Raw genomic sequence first — 20,389 nt, forward strand, 5'->3', positions numbered from 1 at the left:
AATGGGCACTGGCGGGATAGCGATGCATTCCTGAAACTGGTAAAACACACAGTAAATTATTTCCTGGGTCTGGTAAATTTCCTAACATCTCTGGGACAAACTCAGGAGCAGAAGCAACCTCAGGGAAGGAGATGTCCTTGGCTGGCAGTTCAGAGGGACTTGTCCCTCCCTCACTGTAGGTTAGGGATGCTGGCTACAACAGCTTTGGGTTGTGGTGGGAACCTCTCGCAGGGTGCCAGGAAGCAGGGTACAGGCAGGACCTGCCCTGGTGGCCTTGCTCCAAATGCCCTGCCTCCCTCTGTCACAAAGGTGGGGATCAAGTTGTTCAAACAGATTAGCATGTAGGGTCAGTTCCCATTCAGGCAGGACACTTCTCTGCTCAGAGTTGGCAATTTCTGGACTTTTTCTTAGAACTTGTGGTATATGGACTGGTTTTCAGGCTTTTGCACAAACCCTATCTACAGTACCTGGCCTCCCATAGTGCCTGTCCTTTGGCCTGGGGCCCTTAATGTTCATTTGGCCCAATGGAATCCCCAGAACCTCCTGCCTGCTGGCTGAAGGGCCTCTGCAGTGTGCTGGGTCCCCGCTGTACAGGTTAGAGCTCTAAGGGTCTCTCCAGTTGTGTGAGAGGAAGAGGAAGGGACGTGGGAAGTCGCCCAGGGCTCCAGCCATGTCACTTACAGAACTATAAGCAACCCTTGCTGTGTCTCCCTCAGCTGTACCTGAGCTGAGAAGGCCGAAGGGCACCCTCTCTACAGATGACACAGAAAAAACCGAAAGCCACAGAAGACTGATAAAACTGGCTGTCCATGTAAATAAAACAAAAAAAAGCCTGGAAAATCACATGCCACATGTGACCAAAAATCACTTCTCTAGCCTGGCGGTGAGGCGGTCCCAGCAGTCCGGTGCATCTCCAAGTTCGAAGCCAGCCTGGTCTACAGAGTTAGTTAGTTCCAGAATAGCTAGGCCTATATGAACAGTGTCTCAAAAACCAAAAGCAAGCAAAAGAAAAAAAAATATATCACTTCTAAATTTGAAACTTCTTAGACAAATAAGTAATAAATAGTCACCAAACCAAGAGACTTCTGGGAAAGCACAGAACACAGAGCACACTAGCGAAAATATAAAAGGATTTTAGAGACACTGGAAAGGGTACTCACCATAATGTCAAAAAATGCAAGCAAGTATATTTATATCTCCACAGTGTGCTGGAGGCCTGTGGGAGACTCTGGCAGGCAGGGAGTGCAGATGGCCACTGCCTTTGTGGACTACAAGTGGCCAAGTTGAGTGCACACGTCTTAGAAGCAGCATGGTAACAGTTGCTACATCCCGAATCCACCTGGCCCTTTGCTGAGTGAACTTTTGAGTGCACATGTCTTAGAAGCAGCATGGTAACTTAACACACCCAGAATCCACCTGTGAATACTTAACCCAAAGAAAGTAAGGTGGACATTTGGGTGGGGCCTGCTCACCTGTGTCGTCCACAGGTGCCTGGGGTAATAAAGCGTGCTACATACAGACGACAGGGCATCAGTCAGCTTCACAAAAAGGATAGGGCTTCTATGGTAGCTCAGCAGGTAAAGGCACTATATGCCTGGCAAGTTGAGCATCACCCCAGAACCCACGTAAAGGCAGGGGAAACCCAAGACCACTCGCTCACTTGTCCTGGGTCTCATGTGCACACAATGTTCCCCCCTCAGCATCATGCAAACATGCGTGATAATTATGAATTTTAACATTAAAAGTGAAACCCTCTCGTACTACAACACGGAAGATGTTGTGCCAAGCTAGACCAGCCAGGCAGACGCAAAAGGCCATTGTAAAACCCACACACCACCCAGAGAACAGAGCAACTCATGGTAACGGTGTAGTGGACTTGGAGCGGGGGATGGGGCAGTGTCACTCAGCCTTGAGACACAGCACCCGAGCTGTGAATTCCATGCTGTGAACGTCACACCACGGTGGAAACCACTGAAATCTAAATTACAGTTCTGCCCTCTTGTAATACACACCTGTTTCCTGTCCCCTCTCCCGTGTTTCACATGCCCAGATTCCCATGGGCAGCACACGTCGGGCTCCCCATGCCAGAACCTGTGCTCACACAGGACAACCAGGGCTATTGGTGCCGCTGACCTTCGGGGGGAGGGGGGAGCCCTGGATAGGTGAGGTTAGGAGGGGAAGCACATCCAAGGCCTGGCTGCTACCAGGATTTCACGAGAATTAATAATTAAGTCGTCCAGGTTAGCATGTGAGCAACAGATGAGGAGGCAGCTGTTTCTGCCCAGGTACAGAAGAGACTACCGAAGAGAGGACTCCGGCAACAGAGCATGCATGGACCACGTGTGTCTGTACTGCATGAAGAAATCCAACTGTACAGTTGCCTCTTGTCGGTGGATTCCTCGCCCAATGAGTCAACCAACTGCAATGGAAACTCTTTGAAAGAGTGCATTACTGACCTCATTCAAACTTCTTTTTCTGCCATGTAACACAGCATATCAAGTATTTCCAGTTCATACAGTCTCATGCAAGTAGCCTAGAGATGGTTTAGGTATGAGGGGAGGTAGGGGATGCAGTTTAACACGGGAATCCAGGTGTGGTGGTGCACGCCTGTGGTCCAGACAAGTGGAGCTAGGATCTGAAGGCCAAGGTGACCTCGGCTACTCAGAAAGCCTGAGGAGGGTGTGCAATGGTTGTGTGGTCTGATAATGTGAACATGGCACCATCGTGTATACAGACTTGAACATCACAGACTTTGGAATTTGTGAAGGGTCCCAAACCAACCCTTCAAGGACACTAAACCACAGCCGCTATGAGGCAGGGTGCTTGCTGGACCATGGTGGAGGTGTCTCTATTGGGGATAAACACAGAAATGAGTGACTGGCTGAGGCAGAGATCAGGTTAAAAAGAAAGCTGTTTGGTTTTCAAAGTTTTGTCTTGTGTGCATGCTTGATCTATGGAGGAAGAAATAGGAGGGAGGGAGGAGGAAAGGGGGGGGGGAGAAGGCTGTAGTCTCCTGTACATGAAGACAGCTTCTTGTGTGATTTAGGAGACGTTTTGCCATGTGAAACAGGCCACATACCATCTGTGACTTTAAAGGAGACATCTGTATTCCCTGTGCTGTAGTCAGCATGGTGGCACTTTTACTGTTTTTTTTTTTTTTTTTTTTTTTTTTCCCAGTACTTACAGCCCAGCATCTGAATAGAATTTTCTAGTTAAGCACCCTGTATCCAGAGCCATATGCTCTGACATGCATCCTGAAGACTTGGGCTCCATCTGCCACGTGCCCAGCCTTCCCACTCCACAGAGTGCTCCCCTCCACATGTGCTGAGACCTCCACCTCTGCACCTGCCTCAGATCACTATTGATTTTTATAATTCAACTTCAGCCACTACCCAAAGCCTCCCCTAGGCAAACCTCACAGCTGTGTCCATCCTTCTGTCCAGCCACACTGCTGAGTCTCCAGAGACTTCAACACCGAATTCTGAAGGTGAGCAGTGAGGTGAAGCTCTGTTAGCCCTAGGTGGCCTTGCTCCTTCCAACCTTTCAAAGCCTGAGGTTCTTTCTACAGCATACTCCATCTGGACAGTAGGCAGCAAGGGAGGGCCTACCGGAGTATAAAAGAACTTTCTGGGACTTGGGACTCTCAGTGATACAATTAGGAATGGTTGCAGAGCACCCCAGCTGCCACCCCCCAACCCCCCAATCTCCCCTCCACCCCCCTGGGCACAGCAGCAGCACATCAGATCCAAAGAGGGCTTGAAAGAAAGTATTGACAAGGCAAGATGATGGCAAAGGTGGCTTAAAAAATCAGAAGCCACCAGGTAGTGGCAGCACACACCTTCAATCCCAGCAGAAGGAGGGGGATCTCTGTGAGTTCAAGGCCAGCCTGGTCTACAGAGTGAGTTCCAGGACAGCCAGGGCTGCTACAGAGAGACCCTGTCTTGAAAAACAAACAAAACAAAGAAGAAATCAGAACCCAAAGGGCATACGCCCACTGACATCACATTCACACACAGACAATAAGCCATGTGTCCAGACAGAACACGTCACCTCCTCTTGGGACAGCCTTCCTGAAATGCCATGGAATACAGTCTCTGCTAGGGATCCCCAAGCCTCCATGGTCCTCCATCCTGCTAGTGGCTAGGTAAGGTCGTTACACAGACAGAAGACACTCAGTGGACCCAGGACAGGTGGGAGAAGTTCAGTACCTACCCCTGTTCAGTCCTTGGAGCTCAGAAATTAACCCACCTCATGGCACTGAAGTGACCAGGTTGGTTGGATTTTCTGAGACAGACAGACAGACACACACACAGACACACACAGACACACAGACACACACACACACACACACACACACACACACACACCCTATGCCAGGTTTCCAGGACCATCATCAGCTGCTGAGACCACATTTTGGTGACTATGCTTCTTTTTTCTTCTGGGCTTCCTTGAAAACAAGGGGCATGGACACTCCCAACTGGCTTGACTTCCAAGGCAAGGGTTCTCTCACTGACCAGTCTTCCCACATGGGATTACAGGGCCTTGGCTGGGATGCTGGACGCACACACCAGCACCAAGAGACAAGGTTCTTAGCAGTCCACCCTGTCCTGGGAAACGTCCCCGGCTTGCACATAGCCACCTTCCTCCTTTAAATGTCTGGTCACTGGACTGGAAGAGAACAGCCTTATTAGTCCATCAATCTCTCAGACAGCACCAATGGGTGGGAAGCGGCCATAAAACCTTGTGCTCAATAGCGGGACTGCTGCAGCCTCTTCCCACCTCGTAAACCCCACAGACCGACGTGGGGGGAGGATTTCACTCACTGAGCCTACTCTCTGCACCCCCAGCCCTGGGAGCCTCAGAGCTGAGATGGGGCTAGCCCACTCCAGGGGCTCTCTCTCCACTCTCTCTCTACCACCTTGATGGCTCATTTGAGCTTGGTGGCTGAGACTGAAATACTCCAGGGAGGGAGTGTTCCAAGGGCCTGGCTAACCACCACACTTCTGGAAACCAATGCTAAGCCCAGTGAGGTATCTTGGCAGTACCCCTGGACCTTGGGAACGGGTATGGCAACCCAGCCACCCAGGGAGCAGGCCATCAGCCACGGCCACAAGTCCAGCACCCACCACGTCTGCTTGGGAGGCAGGGCTGCGCCCCTCCACTGGCTGGCACCATCTGCAACCCACCTGGTGGCCAGCTGGACTGCATCGTGAAGCCTGCACAGGCATCCCTTAGATCCCAAGCTTCTGATGACTGCTTCCCGTTGCTCAGTGGGCAGCAGCTGCTTTGGAAAGGACAGCTGTGGCAATGGTAGCACTGGAGAACAGAGGTCCCTCTGTGTACTTCCCAGAAGCCCTGCTGGCTGCTCACTGGGCTTGTGTGGCCATGCGCTGCTGGGCCACGGATCAGGTCAGAAGCTGATAGGAGTTTGGGTCTTGCCTACAACAGATCCTGCAGAACCTTCTCTTCACGTAAAAGGGATGGCTTAAGCTTAGGCACTTCTGGTTTCTTCCCCAGGGGCATTCCATGACATTTCTGCTCTCCATGTGTGGTGGGAGCCACTATGGGTGGTGGGCTACCAGCCAGCCAGCCCCTGACCCTTCCTGGGCCTCGCGTCTCCACAAATCAGGCTGTGGTGAGGACAAACGGCTGCCTTTCTTTCCAGGGAAGGTTCAGGATATATGTAGAAGGACAACAACCCACAATGGGGCCGCTCCTGTTTTGCCCCCATGCAGGATCCCCATGCTCCACCGTCCTGCAGACCTGGCTACCCGAACCAAGCAGAACCTTGTCTCAGTACTGACCCTGAGTTGCTAAGGCCTGTTCTGATCCATGTTGGAAGTGTCTGTTTAAAGTACTGGAGAAGAGATGGTTGCGACTGTTAGGCTTCCTAGCTCCTGGGGGTGGGGGTAGGCGGCCAGGTCGGGGGTAGAAGGCGGCCATTTCTGGTGGTCTCTGTAAGGAGAGAGTTCTCTGGTGATGGCCATCTGCTTGGCAGTCAAGGTGACAGTGTTTGGTGGCAGGCACAAGAGGCTGGCGTTTCTTCTGTTCCCATCCACCTCTTGGTCCCACAAGGACCCTCCTGTGCCAGCCTCTCTGCCTACTGCAGAGTGGTTTGTTCCTGTCGGGCTATGTCTTTCCCTCTGCCAAGAACCTATGCACCTTCACCAAGAACCTGTGTGACTCCTTAGGGCCCACGTTTCAAGCCTGAGGTGTAAGGGCGGAGCCCGGGTTTCCTCCAGACAACAGTGCTCCCATCAAATGTGCCCCACCATCAAGAACAGTCTCTGCCCTTTCCATACTTACGCAGCTGACTCAAGCTCAGACTTCTGAGCTTTGCCACGACACAGGCTCCACGTCACATCTGCGCAGCAGGAGGGGGCAGTTCCAAGCCCCTGCCCCTGACATGTGAGGTGGGGCATGCCTGGGAGTACTCGGACATGAAACGATCCACTCTGCTCTGAAATTAAGAGCTACACACCGCGGTGCACAGCAGTGACCCAGGGATCTAGTCACGTCTGGCCTGTGATTTTTTTCACTCTGCCCATTTCTGATTTGATGCAGGAGCCCGACTGAGGTGACGGTGATGAGGAAACCATCCACATCCTTCCCCCACCAATACATTTGTCAACTGGAGGGTAAGCTGTAGAGAAAGCCCCCTCCCTGGATGAGGCGCCTCTGTGGAGGGGTCAAGCCCCCCTTCCTCCTGGACACTCTTTCTCACTCAAACCCTGACATGTGCCCCAGTGACAGAGGTTAACGAGGGTGCAGTGCCCAGGGTACTGTGAAGTCAGGTGACCCACGTAAGAACAGAGAGTGCACCCCTCTGGACTCCAGAGGTCTCAGCCAAGTGCCTTCCCAGCCTCGAGGGCAGTTACGGGAGGGTGTGGGGGGGGGGGTCAGGAGCTGCTGCCTACTTTGGGGAATGGGCTTGTTCTCTGTCTCACCTCTGCTTTGTTTTGCTGGTTCCTAAGGAAGTCAAGGAACGAAGCTAGGCCAAACCAGTGCTCGGCTGGTCACCCCCAATTCACTGTAGGGAGGGAGGGGATGCTGAGGTCCTCACAGAGGGTGTGTGGTCCCTCCTCCGCCTCTAAACAAGCCCAGAGTGCTTCTGAGAACCAGGGAGTCACAGACTCAGCCTTTTATTTCACGTCTTCACAGAAAGCAGTGTAACAGCAGGTTGGATTTAAACACATTTTGACTCTTCTAACCATCACAATACACAAAGCAGGCAGCCATCTGCGAGTCCTCTGTGACCATCCACGGTGCAGTCAGTGTGTCCCAGGCTCTCAAGACCAACGATTCTTTGCCAACATTCCCCTCAGTCTGTCCTAGCGCCTCCCTCGCCCAGCAGGCCTGAATGCAGAACCCTGAATGCTCCTTCTGGTTCCTTCCTTTTCGCACGGCTCCACCTTGTCTGGGCACATGTGACCACACCCACGGCAGCAAGAGCGTCCTTCTCTGGACAGGAACAGGAAGATTCTTAGACATTGTTCTATATGTTAATCTTCAACGGAAAGGAAAAGAATGGTCCAGAAGGACTCCCGAGAGGCCACCCGACTGGCCGAGACGCCGCCTCTTGGAAGGGAGTCCAGTCCCACAAACGTTAATCCCTTTCACCTTCAGCTTTCTCAGAATTAACAGTACCTGGAGGTCTCCCCAAGGATTTGGAGGTAGAAAGGGCTAGAAGGTGTGCGACGTGCCTATTCTGACCCTCGTCCCCTCCTCGCTGGTAAGCTCGGAAGCAATCAGGAATACCAGCAAACCTGCTCCTTTATTAAGACAGCATGGGCTTTCCTGCATTTTCAAAAGCAGAAACGTTCTACTGACTGAACACATCAAAAGGACTCGGCAGGATCCTCGGGGACCAGTCAGAGGAGATGTCACATGATGCTGGCATCCCAGACCATGTCACAGGAAGAAGGCAGCTGGCTCTTCATCTGCCTAGGGGAGGGCATCCTTCATTCTTTGAACAACTGCCTTCGAGTCGCTGCTCAGTCCCAGTGTGTAGACCCAGTCTCTCCAGGACTGGGAACAAAGGCAGCTGCCAGGTGCAACAGTTTATGAGGGTCCGCCTTTTATATATGCCATGGGGGCCCAGTCTCCGGGAGCCAGAAGCCCAAGATGCGGGTGACCGCTGATGTGGGCTGATGGCTTTAGCAGCCCCATAATCCTCCCTTTGATGTCCAGGGTCAGTGCGGTCCTGGCCCCGGCAGAGGAGGCGTATGAAAGAGTCTCATCCTGTGGAGAAAACAGCAATAAAATTTATTAGCCCGTCACCACAGTCAGTCACTCCTGACGAGAGAGTTCCCCTCGGCCTCTGCCCTCCACTTGAGAGGGAACTTCCGGGGGGTCAGGGGGTATGACTGGAGGCACACCTCACACTCCCAGGCCTCGGGGGCGCAGTCACAGCACAGGCCACGCAGGGCTTTGAAGCCCAGAGACGTTCAATGGCAAGGCGGCCTTAGAAAGGGCAGAGCCCCTTTGGACAGGTACCCTGTGCTTCAGAAGCCTCCACTCCGTTAGGTGCACGGTGCCCTCCGCCTCAACCATGGGGCAGGCGCTTCGCTTCCAACGTAATCTTTCCACTTCTGCTTTCCTCAGATCCCCACCCCCAGAGCACATACAGAGGGATACCACTGCCGTCCGGGTCTGGTCTGGCACCAGACACGCAGGCCCTTCACCGTCTTCTCCGTGGGAGGCCCGCCTCAGGCGCCTACAGGTGGGTAGGCGGGTTTTTTTGCTCAAGGGCTCGACTCCTGTTCCTGCTGAACTGAGCCAGTGTGTGAAATGACAACTGATATCAGCTCAGTAGGCACCGGAGGGCGGGTCCAATCACAGCTGGGCAGTGCCTCCTGGTGCGCCCCGGGCATCGTCCCACCAGCGACTGTGGGCGTATGGAGACCTGGGCTGTAAACACAAGAGAGAGTTCACCATGCCCAGCAGGAACAACAGACCCTCCCTCACGTGTGGCATCGGCTGAGACACGTCCCACTCAACTTTCGTGGCGCATCTGGAGTTAGTTCCCTGCGACTTCTGAGATAATTGACAGGACAGTGAGCTGCTTAGCGGGTCTGTGTTTTCTGCGGACACACTTAAGGGCGGTCAACACACTGCTTTCCCCCCTGACAATACACCCTCGGGTCAGGCCGGTCTCTCCTCCTCTGGAATCTGTTCCGCGCCAAGCTGACCGCCAGCTGTGGCCACGCCTGACAGCAGTGGCCTCTGCCCGGCAGCTGCAACTTAACTGTTCCCCATCTCACCCTTCTCTTCAGGTGCAGAACTTAGCCACTGTGAACAAAGCGGAAAACAATCACTGTTCACCAATCAGCTAAGCTCTGCACCTTGTTAGAGAGGTCATCGCCGGCCATAAATAAAGGGCTGGTGAGCGTCTTCCGAGGCGGTTGGCTTCTTTTTGTTCCCAAAGAGCCACAAGGTGCATCTGTTCTCCCAACTGCAGAGAGAAAGTAGCCACGGATCTGCAGAAGCAGCCAAGGTCATGGTTGCGTGGTAATCCCTGGCAATGTGATTTTAATCTCAAGTCACAAATCAGCATGCCAGGAACCCAAGCAGCCAGAGCACTTGAGGGCAGCGCGATGCCCTAGCAACTCCCATCCACAGGCACTGGGCGTCCTCCGTGCACTCTGCGCCCACCTAGCATTCCCTGCACTGTGCAGGAGCCTTGGGACAGGAGAGGGGGCGCTGTATCAGCTATGTGGCGAACGTCTCAGGGAGCATCCTTGCTTTGGACCTATGGCCTTTAACTCTGGGGATACAGCCTACTCTCAAACTGCAGATTCTGAATGGCCTGGGATGCTATGGATCTTTCAGGTGACAAAGGTGTGGTATGCGGGGGACATGTCTCACTCCCATCCATATAGTCTCCCTCCAGGGCTGCTGTGGCCAAGCATTCAGCTGGAGGGGCTGGGGGGGGGGGACTACAGAGAGTTCATGGAGGAGCGAGGAAGTTGAGGATTAGTGACAACTCCTTTGCCTGCTGGGGACGGGTGGGGGGTAGGGAGGAAGGTGGTGTCACAAGGAAGAGGCACTAGAACCATGTGCAACTCTGTGGTTCTCCAAGGGAAACAGTGGCCTCGCTGTGATTCTCTGGCTAAGAGTTGCGAAAATCACAACTCTCCCTGAGGTTAAAGGCTTCCAGGGAAATGCCTGCTGGAGTGCTGGAGGCCTGTTACACACGCGACAGGCCAGCTTCACAGCTTGTGGGGTGTGGGCTCAGCACCCTGTATGGTCACTCACTACACCCCATGACCTCCAAGCTTGGCCGTGGTGGTCCCCCCGCCACATCTTCTGAAAGAACATGATCATGCTTCAGGAAACACGTTTTCCCCTTCATAATTATAGTGCTTTCAGACAAATAAAATACTCAAGCATATTACATGGAAGTGAGCTTTGGGAAAGCAAAATGAGAATGTAAACTGAATGTCCAACAATGGGTTAAGATTAGCGGCACAATCCTAAAATATCCATTAATTAGAAATCACACAGAACAAAGTAACATGAACAATGATTGGGATCTGATGTGAGATTTAAAAAAACACACGTAAGTAGACGTCACATCATATACCGCCATGGAGAAGATGGAGAGATGGTAACGTGACTGTGAGAGAATCACACTGACCCGTACGTCTGCTGACAGAACTTCACGCTTTGTGTCTGAATGACACACGAGGCTACAGAGGATGCAAGGCACACAGCCAAGAACTCTGGAGCTGGGGTGAACCCTGCTACAGCAGGAGGTGGAGACAGTCATGTCCTCAGGACACAAGGGTCAGGGTGGAGGGCACCCGCCGCCTCCCTCACACAAGTGTCACTGAGCGAGGTGGGGGCAGGGATACTCTTGCTGCCTACTTCACAGGCCAGGGGGACAGAGGCAAAGGAGTCTTCTCGGGTTGACAAGGCCTAGGGGTGCTGCCTGCATGCGGAAGCTTGGAACAGAGCAGTGTGGTCACAGAACCCTGGCTGACCTTGACCCCAAAGCCTGTGGATCTGTGCAAGGCCTCAGGTGACCAAAGAAGTGCCAGCATGGCCATTATGCCTCCGGGAGACACCTCTGTTTCACACCCAGAGTTCCAAACGATAAATGAGGTGGCTCCAGGATCCTGAGCCCTCCTGTCCCCAAGACAGGCGGCCCTTACACAGACTTGTGGTGCGGTGGTGGCCCTCCCGCACCACGCGGCTGACAGGATAGACGTGGATAGTCCGGAGAGAACAGGAAGGGGAGAATTACCTCTTTAAGACAGCATTTCAGACACCACCTGGGCTGAGGCTCTGTCCATGTGTTCCTTCACCAGCTCAAAGCACCTGTGGGCGAGCTGCTGCTGCCTGGCATCCTCGCTCACCATCAGCTCCCCATAGAGGTACACACCCATGGCCTGCAGGGCACGGAGGCCAGAAAAGAAAGAGGCAGGGTAAAGAGGCTGCGCGCGCTTGTCCTTGCTCTACACAGGCTGGTGTGAAGACAGACGAGAGGAAGGCAACAGCCATGAAGCTGACCAGCTAGAGTCTGCAGCTTCTACTCTGCCCCTCTTGGTCCTCAGCAAAACTCTATGGTAGCACAGGCCTTTAATCCCAGCACTGGGAAGCAGAGTACATCTACGAGTTCAAAGCTAGCCTGTTGTACATCGTGAGTTCTAAGCCAGTCAGAGTCACATGATGGTACCCTACCCCACCCCACCCCAACACACACACATACATGCACATGCACGTGCGTGTACACACACACACAAAACCACCACCAACAAAAACATGGAATTTTACTGAGTCTGTCACTCTGGTGCTGAGTGATAAGCTGCCCCCTAGTGGCTACTTTCAGGAACACTCTGGGCGGAGACAGAGCTCCCCAAGTGGTCACTGTGGAAAACCCTGTATGTGTCAGGTCAGGACACTCCAAAGGGTGAGCTGGCATGAACTTGTTCACCAAGCCCATCACCTACCAGGCCACAAGAGACCACATGGCCCAGAGCGGAACAGGCAGGCAGATGCTGTTACTCTGGCCCAGCCTGGCCACCTCTCACCACTAGGTCCCAGAACATCAGACACCGGCTCTTCTGCTTTGAAAATGATGCCATTTTCATTAAAGACAGCCAGTTATGCTCTGCGAGACCAAAGAGTAAGAGCCCTGCCTGCCTTCTTGTTCTATGGGACTCCCCCGGGGGCACACTCTGCTTCACATTCAAAGGACTTCAAAGGAAGCTTGAGCTTAAAACTCAGCAGTGGCTCCCAAAGTGCCTCCCTGCTAGGCTGAGGCATGGAGGATGGAGCTCCCGTGCCGGGGACTGCGTGGCTGTCATCCATCCACCGAGCTCTGCTCTTCACTCCATTCTGCTGCTTTCTCAAACTCCTTTTTTTTTTTTTTTTTTTTTTTTTTTTTTTTAGAAAAAAAGATTTATTTTTTATGTACGTTGGGGTGGGGTTTTGCCTGCACACATGTCTGTGTGAGGATGCCAGATCCCCTGGAACTGCGCTTACAGACAGCTGTGAGCTGCCATGTGGGTGCTGGGAATTGAACTCGGGTAGTTTGGAAGAACAGCCAGTACCCTTAACCTCCCTCAAATACCTCACTGTGCAAATGTGACATTTCTGCTGTGACAAAGTCACATCACTTTCTTCATGGGAATAAGCAGCCCTCACTTTGCTGAGTGCCCTGTCTTCAGACCCTGTCAAAAGTCCTTTGTCTGCCCCACCCTGCTCGCTACCCGTCAGCCCACAGTGTGCACATAAGCTGGCCAGAGATACAAGCTAGGGTTGGCGGAGGTCATGTGGGGACATGTACCCTGAGTGGTGACCTCAAAATGTGCTACAGACCAAGGAGGTGGCAGATGAGGTTATGGACAGCACAGACACAGACACAGACACAGACAGACAGACAGACAGACAGACAGACAGACGCACACACACACACACACACACACACACACACACACACACACACACACACAGAGAGCCTGGAATTGGACGCAGGAGACTGCTTCCTAGGCTGGCCTGGCCTGGCCTCTCAACAGGTAACCCAAGGGTCTCCCAGACAACTTCCATATATGCTGTGATTGCAATTAGAATCTCTACAGACAGGATGGACCCATGGTGTTGCTGAGCAGTGGCCTTGGACTTCTTAGAGCAAACCTCACATAAGGCCATCCATCCACAGCCAGGACAGAGGACGGGAGTTACCCCGGCACATGCCCCTCTCCTTGGAAGGAACACTCACAGTTGCCAGTGAACCCTCCAATGCTAACTGTCCCTTACCATTGTTTTGAAACTCTCTCAGGTATTTGTCCTCTCGGAGACAGGGGGAAGCTAGGAGTAGAGACGGTCGAGTCTCCACCTCCGGGGAAGCTGTCCCACTCACCTGGTCCTCCCGCAGGAACCTCGCCACCTGCTCATATGCTTTTGTATGCTTGTGCTTAACGACCAGCTCACACCATCGATGGCGAACCTTAGGAAACAAGACGGGAAACCTGGTGAGCAATGTTCCAGAAGAGTCACAGGATAAACAGTTTCTGAACTGCAATGTCACTGAATCACGGGGAACCTCGGTATGCAGTCTGGCTGGCCGGGCTTTTGCATTTCATTTCTTCCTAAAGGAAGGAGAGGGCTGACACCGCTAAGCACGGGGACTGTCGTCAGTCAACATTAGTAGAAAGCGTACAAGGTTTCAGAGAGCAGCTTCGCTGTGTCACAGACGAGTGTGTGAGGCTAACAGGTGCGTGCAAACGGGAGCTTTATGTCAGTTCCACACGTGTGGTGTTGCCAGTTTCAACAATTAAATCACGGTATGTAGGAAGATGCCAACTCCAAATTCATGCCAAGCTGGGGCACCTCTGCTCTTGACCTGGCTGTTCCCGCGTGCACCATGCATACTTAGTAGAAGTGCCATGCTCCTTGCAAAGACTATCCTAAAGGTTTGCCTGCAGGAACTTGCCAGGACTCTCTCTGCTCTACCTCTTACAAATTCAACAGATACCGGATGCCTGTGAGACAGCAGTAAAGCCACCAGGAGCAAGGCCTCGCAGGGCCACCCTCTGTGTGAAGGCACATCAGCATTAAATCGACATCATCATCACCATCATCATCACCATCACCATCATCACTACCATCATCATCACCATCACCGCCATCATCACCATCACCACCACCATCATCATCACCACCATCATCATCACCATCATCATTCATCATCATCACCACCATCATCATCACCATCATCACCATCACCACCATCAACATCACCACCATCAACATCACCACCACCATCACCATCATTTTAAACAAACCAGGAGCTTCTGCCTGTTGGGTTCTCAGATTCCAATGCTACAGCTGTCACCTGCAAGCTGTCTGAACTACACTCAGTGAGCAGCCAGCCAATCGGTGAATGGCACATCATTGCTTCAGTACCAGCCAGTAAAAATTAAGGTCTCCTCCTGGTACCCATTTCGATTTGATTGCCTTTGGAAGGGGGAGACAGCGTGCAGTGATCCACTTGCAGGCTTGCAGTAGTAAATGTAAGCTATGCCAACACTTTCACTAGGGCCCCTGCAAATCACATCACTCTGCAAAATTCCCGGACCTGAGTCCTCCTTTAACCTGTACAGACGGATTCCCAGAAATTAACAATGCACAGGAGTGGGGGGTTGTCTATGGGGGAGACCCCTAGGAAACCAGGGAGAATTCGCTTCCCCACACTGCAGCCAGGGCCACCTCCAGGACTGTGGGCATCTGGTCCAGAGCAGACCCCAGAAGCAAATGTACAGAGCACTGGGGTTGTGCCTACCTCTCCTTTTCCTCCCAGTGGCCTAGCCACACCCACACCCGGCAGTAAAAAGCCTTTGTTTGAGAGAGTTTTGAAAAGGAGCACAAGCCAGGAGACTGGCTATGACAGTCACCATCTTGGGGACCCTACTGCTCTGCTGGCTGCTCAGGCCCAGGGAAAGAATCTCACTTTTCTTAGCTATGAAACAACCTGTGCCCACAGGGGCACTCACATGATCCAGAGTACTCTGAGGGCTGTGCCTGCCACCTGGCTCACTTACAGTCTGGCCCCTATGGCTTCTATCATTCTCAAACCGTGAGGTGTACACTCCAGATTTTAGTTTGAGAGCGGAGGGCTTTGGAAAGGTTCAGGCTTGAGGCAAACAGTGAGGCTAACTGCTATTTGGGTAAGAGATTTTCTAAGCACTGTTAATGCCATCGATGGACGGTGGGCACGGTGGGGGCCCTGAAGAAGGATCAAGCAGAGAGAGGTCTGTCATAGGAAGGAAAGGTTTTCACACACTGACTGACTGATGGGGAAACATACAGTACATGTGCGCAGTCAAGGTGTCCCTGACTACGGTTGGCAGATGGGGGGGGGGGTGGGGAGTCTGTCAGCTGGGGCCTGTGCACAGGATCAGTTGTGAGGGTAGGGGAAACCAGAACCTAGACAAAAAGGACTTCACCGAGTAGCTTGTCCCCCGCCCCTTTGAGGGAGGGTGTCAGGCCGCCCTAGCTGCCCTGGAATCTGACACAGAGTCAAGGATTAGAAGTGCAAGCAACCATGGTTTGTTTATGCGGTGCTGGGGATCAAACCCAGGGTTCGGTGCATGCTAGGCAGGCCCTCTACCCACTGAGCTGCATGCCCAGCCCCTCATGTTCTTTTCTGTGCTCTCCTGTAATTCACACACCAGGGCCCACTTCCTGTTAGAACGGGGTGGGGTCAGGAGAGGAGGCAGCACCCTGGCTGGGGTGTGTGGAGGGCTCAGAAGGCCCCGCCACAGAGGCTCTCTCACAACCTGAGGTCAGCATTTCCACTTTCTCAATCAGAAATGGTTTAAGAGCCAATCTTCTGAACCCTGAAGGCTAGCATGGCATCCAGGAAGGACAGACAGACTGTCCCCACCCCCCACACCCCATACAGAGCAGGACAAAACAGGCTTTTCATCAGCCAAGGACTACACGCAATTCAGTATCTCAAAGGCAGGATGTTTAAAAGACACCACGGAGATACTGCAAGGCTGAGAGCTTCCCCAAGCCCCGCCCCAGTCTCCATTCACGCAAGGACTTTCAGTTCTTTCTGCCTAGTTCTTCCGGGCAACAAAGAGCATCTTAGTTTTCTCCTCCAAACTCACAAGCACCCACAGTCAATGCCCTCACAGCACGCGGTGACGCCTGTCACCCCGGCAGTACTTCAAAGTGCACAGCAGGGTACGGTTGGGTTGCGTTCTTGACGAGGTCCACAGACCTTAGAGTCCCTCACAGGCAACATCCTGAATCAAGATCCCCACCCCCACCCCCAGCCGACACTGGCAGGGACACAACACTCTCACACCCAAGCCTCAACACTCAGAAGCAGTTTGGTTTCATTTGCATAGTCTTTGCCATCCTTAAACAACGAATTGCTGGATTCCTGTGGGACGGTCGACCTTACCCTGGGTTTTTAAGCTTCCTTATGTAAAAATCAAAGTAGAGGCACACGTGCGCGCACACACACACCCATGACAGTGTTTGGCACCCAGCAGGCTGCTCTGGTCACAGGACCTCAGTAGGCACTGGGTGATGTCCGGTGCGTGGGTGGGTGTAGAGATGGAAAGAAACCAGAGCCGATTCACTAAGATGAAGACTTTAGTTAAGGGAACCCAGGAGCCCCTCTCCATACTAGGACTGTCTCTAGAGTCCCTGTGCAGAGGCTGCCTCTGTTCTGGTTTTCCTTATACAATCTAACACAACAGCACAGCACGCCCTGACTTAAAAACAATGTCTGGACTGTGAGTAAACAAAGACTTCCCAGTCCTGACTGTAACAGCCACGAAGTGTCCCACCACACCAGAGCCGAGCCAGACGCCCCCAGAGGGACACAGTGCATGTGACAGTGAAGACAGAGGTTAACCCAAGGAGCTATGGAAACCCAGGTGTGTGCCTCTCCTGCTCTGTGGCTACTGCTCTGCTCGATTTGAAGCTGCGGCATTGCCAAATCAAATGGCAGGCACGTCTGTGTCCTGGAAGACACTGTTAAAGGGCCTTCCGCGACTTACACTCCCGTCACAAGTCTTTGCAGTTCCTACATCGCGAGCAGCTACCACTGCTGAGCTATCAAGTGGGGACTGGTTACAGGAAAAGGTGGAGGGACTGGGGACACTGTCAAACCAGAGTCCAAAGGACTGTGAGCGGTTTCTGGAGCTGCCAGCCAACAGTGCCAGAGAGCAAAGAGCCCTCTGGCGGAGCCTGGGAGGGCGGCCTCCATCTTTCCCAGCCTGTTTAGCAAACCTTTACATTTTCCTACTGGATCCCTGGCTTGCTTCCCCCTTAGTCTGTAGTATGTTTTCAGGGTCAGGGAGACAAGCTCTTGACCAAACAAAAGTCTTCTGGTCAGGGTCATTTTGACTCTGGCTATGATGGTTCTGCTTACATTTTTGAATGGTTATAGATGAATTTATTGGTGTCCCCCCCCATGGTTTTTCAATTTTATTCCTTTGGTTTTAGCATTTCTTGCGTTTATGTGTGTGCTCCAAATGATCTAACTTCATACTTAACTTTCCTTTGATTTTCTGAGACGTGTTTGCTAGGTAGCCCAGGTTGGCTCAGGTTGATCTAGAATTTCCAACGTAGCTCAAAACTGCCTCCCAAGTTCTGGGATTATAGGTATGAGCCACCACACATGGAAAACTACACACTAAATATTTTTGTTTTACTATGCTTCAACTGTTAGTGGAGTGGAAAATGTAATGGTTTAAATGGTGACTAAAATTCAGGTCACTCCCAAGGTTTTGCTAGGAATCCCCAGCAAGTCTGAAGTTAGCAAACACGTAAGTCTGAAATGCGATGCCTGAGTTCTGGCTGCATACATGACTACTAAGAACATGCTTGAGTTGAAAATACAGACAGGAGACAGTCCTGAGTGGGGTGTGGAGAGGGAGCCGTAGCCTGTAGCCTGGCTGGCCCTTCGCTGCCCCACCAGACTGATGGAGATCTCTTGGCCTATGGACAGGGGCCCATGCATGTGAGCACAGGGCTTAGCACACAAATGACAGGCCAGAGAGGTTGGGTCGCTGGAGTCTTCCTGGCTGCCAAAAAGTTGATTGTGGTGTGGTACACAGGTGTGCACACTTCATCTGGTGTGATGCACAGGTGTACACACTTCAGTACAACAAATAACTTTAGTGGGGTGTGGTGCATGCCTGTAATTCCTACACTCACAAGGCAGAGGCAGGCAGATCTCTGCAGGTATGAGGCTAGCCTAGCCTACATAGAGTGTTCCAGGCCAACCAGGACTACGCAGTTAAGACTCCATCTCAAAAAACAACCAAAAAAAAAAAAAAAAAAAAACAAAAACAAACCCACCCCCCAAAACAACAACCGTACAAAACTCTTTTCCAGGATGTTTTGCTTAGAATGTAAGAGGAAATGGGCTTCAGCACTCTGCAGGCCTTTAAACACCCCCCCCCACACACACACCAATACAGGGTCCCTGGGATATGCAACACCCCACATGCTCTCTGGCTGGGTGCAGATGGGAAGATGGGTCTCAAAAAAGCCTTCGTGTCATAAGTGCATCTAAACTGCCAGGTGATTCAAGCCACAGTCCCTCATCTGACAGTGGGTCTGACAGTGGGGACTGCTGTCAGGGTGGACTAGTCCAAACACAGCAGAGACACGTCTACATATGCATGGGGGCAGGGCCAGTACAGAGGGGTTCCAGCAGGCGCACTTACGCACACTGCTGTGTCTGAGCATGTGCAAACGTGCGCACACACAGACAAGTGTTACATTTTAACATTTCCCGCACACTGAGTTTTTATTGTTCTTTTAATGCTAGTTGGTAACATACTAAATACGCTTTGTGGGGAATTGACCAAACAAACCTACCTCCCTAAAGGGAGGGCCAGAAGAATGTTGGCTTCCCTGTGAGGTGGGAGACCATGCCTGGGAGACTCTAGACCTGCACAATAAGTGTGCTAACGGCCTTCTCTGAGACTACAAAAGTTAGTTTTTGGTTCTGCGAGACTTTGGAGGAAAAAGCAACACAAGGGAGTGTGTGCCCAGGTGGCGGGGTGGGACCTACAAGGCGTCTGTCCTCACTGCGGTGCAGAGATGGTAAAGGCTGGTGTGAATAGGGTTGGGCTCCAGGACAGAAAAGGGAGGGTGGGGGCCACAGAGCTCAAGACCAAGTAGCCCTGACTAGTCTTTTACAACCAAGACGGACTGGTCTTGGCTATAAAAGAAGAAAGCACAGGGTCTGGGTGAGCACTGGGTGCAAGAAAGAAGGAGGGCCCACACCACCCCCTGGGTCTGAATCACACAGCACTCACAGGGCCTTACCCCAGCCCCACACCACCCCCTGGGTCTGAATTACACACAAGGGTTCACACCAGGCCCTGCCGCTGGCCGCTGGCCGTGTGGCAATTCTGTCCCACCAACAAGGTCACCGTGAGCGAAAAGGCCCCTCAGGGCTGAAAGTCTCTTCACTTGGAAACAGCAGAGGTAACCTGCTCTTCTCACGTCCACAGCCTTAAGGCAGTGATTGCCTCTACTCTCGAGTTATGCCTCCGGCTCAGGGCACAGACCCTGACCACCAACCATCAGGGTAGGGTCCCTACATCCGGTAATGCTCCCGGAAACAGCTGGTGCCTACCCTCACCCTCCTTTTCTGTCTACTGACAGTGATAGAAACTTAAATCCTCATGTCATGATGTTTAGAAAATTCTAGTCAGAAGCCTTGATGAGCTCTGTTACAGAACTGGTGCAACAGGGTGACCAAGCTGGCTTCTGGGTCACTAGGAGGCAATGCTGCAGGGTTCTGTGTCGAGTTGGTGAAAGCAGGGCATTGGGCCACCCCCACCCCACCCCACCCATGCCACCCCACCCCACCCCCACTGGCCATCTCACACAGTGCCTGCCTGAGGCATGCTTCTGCATGGACAGAACTTCTGCACTGCACGCAGAGAACGCTTTCAGTGACTTTGAAATTATAATGCACAGTTGGAAGCTATAAAACGCTTTGAAGAATACCACCCATCCTATTTATGACAGGAAGCCCCTTCCTTTCTCAGTCCTTTTGATTTTGAAATTTACTGCTAAAGGAAAAAGAAGAAGAAGAAAAACTGTCCAAGGAACATGATCTGGGAAGCCCATTAAACCTCATTTGGAGTTTCGTTTTATATCTGTAAACAGACAGACGAAGGCTTGGGGCTCTTTTAAGTTAATAAGTCCACACTGTAATAAACAACCCTGCTTTTTCAATCTGTGTCCTTAAATTAGATTTAGTTGGCTTTAAAGAGGGTTTACTGCTGGTGAGATGGGCAGCCTTTGCAGGGCGGCCACAGGCCAGTGGCACTGTCAGCTAAGAACTGTTTATGGGTGTCTGCTGTGTACGAACTGACGGGCTCTTTCTTCCGAGAGA

The 20,389-nt window shown here is 52.3% G+C and overlaps 1 protein-coding gene across 1 annotated transcript in view; it reads right to left on the bottom strand.

Annotated features, from left to right (window-relative positions):
- Nucleotides 1-11,217: 11,217 nt before the first annotated feature.
- Nucleotides 11,218-20,389, bottom strand: part of Aopep (aminopeptidase O (putative)) — a 226,184-nt gene continuing 217,012 nt past the window's right edge. Inside the window, exons 15-16 of the mRNA XM_051194140.1 lie at nucleotides 13,367-13,453; nucleotides 11,218-11,393 (exon numbers count right to left, since the gene is read on the bottom strand). Coding sequence (XP_051050097.1) covers nucleotides 11,253-11,393; nucleotides 13,367-13,453 — 228 coding nt within the window. The 3' untranslated portion in view covers nucleotides 11,218-11,252. The remainder of the gene's footprint in view (nucleotides 11,394-13,366; nucleotides 13,454-20,389) is intronic.

The sequence above is a fragment of the Phodopus roborovskii genome, unplaced genomic scaffold (genome assembly GCF_943737965.1).
Source record: "Phodopus roborovskii unplaced genomic scaffold, PHOROB, whole genome shotgun sequence".
NCBI classification, from domain to species: Eukaryota; Metazoa; Chordata; class Mammalia; order Rodentia; family Cricetidae; genus Phodopus; species Phodopus roborovskii.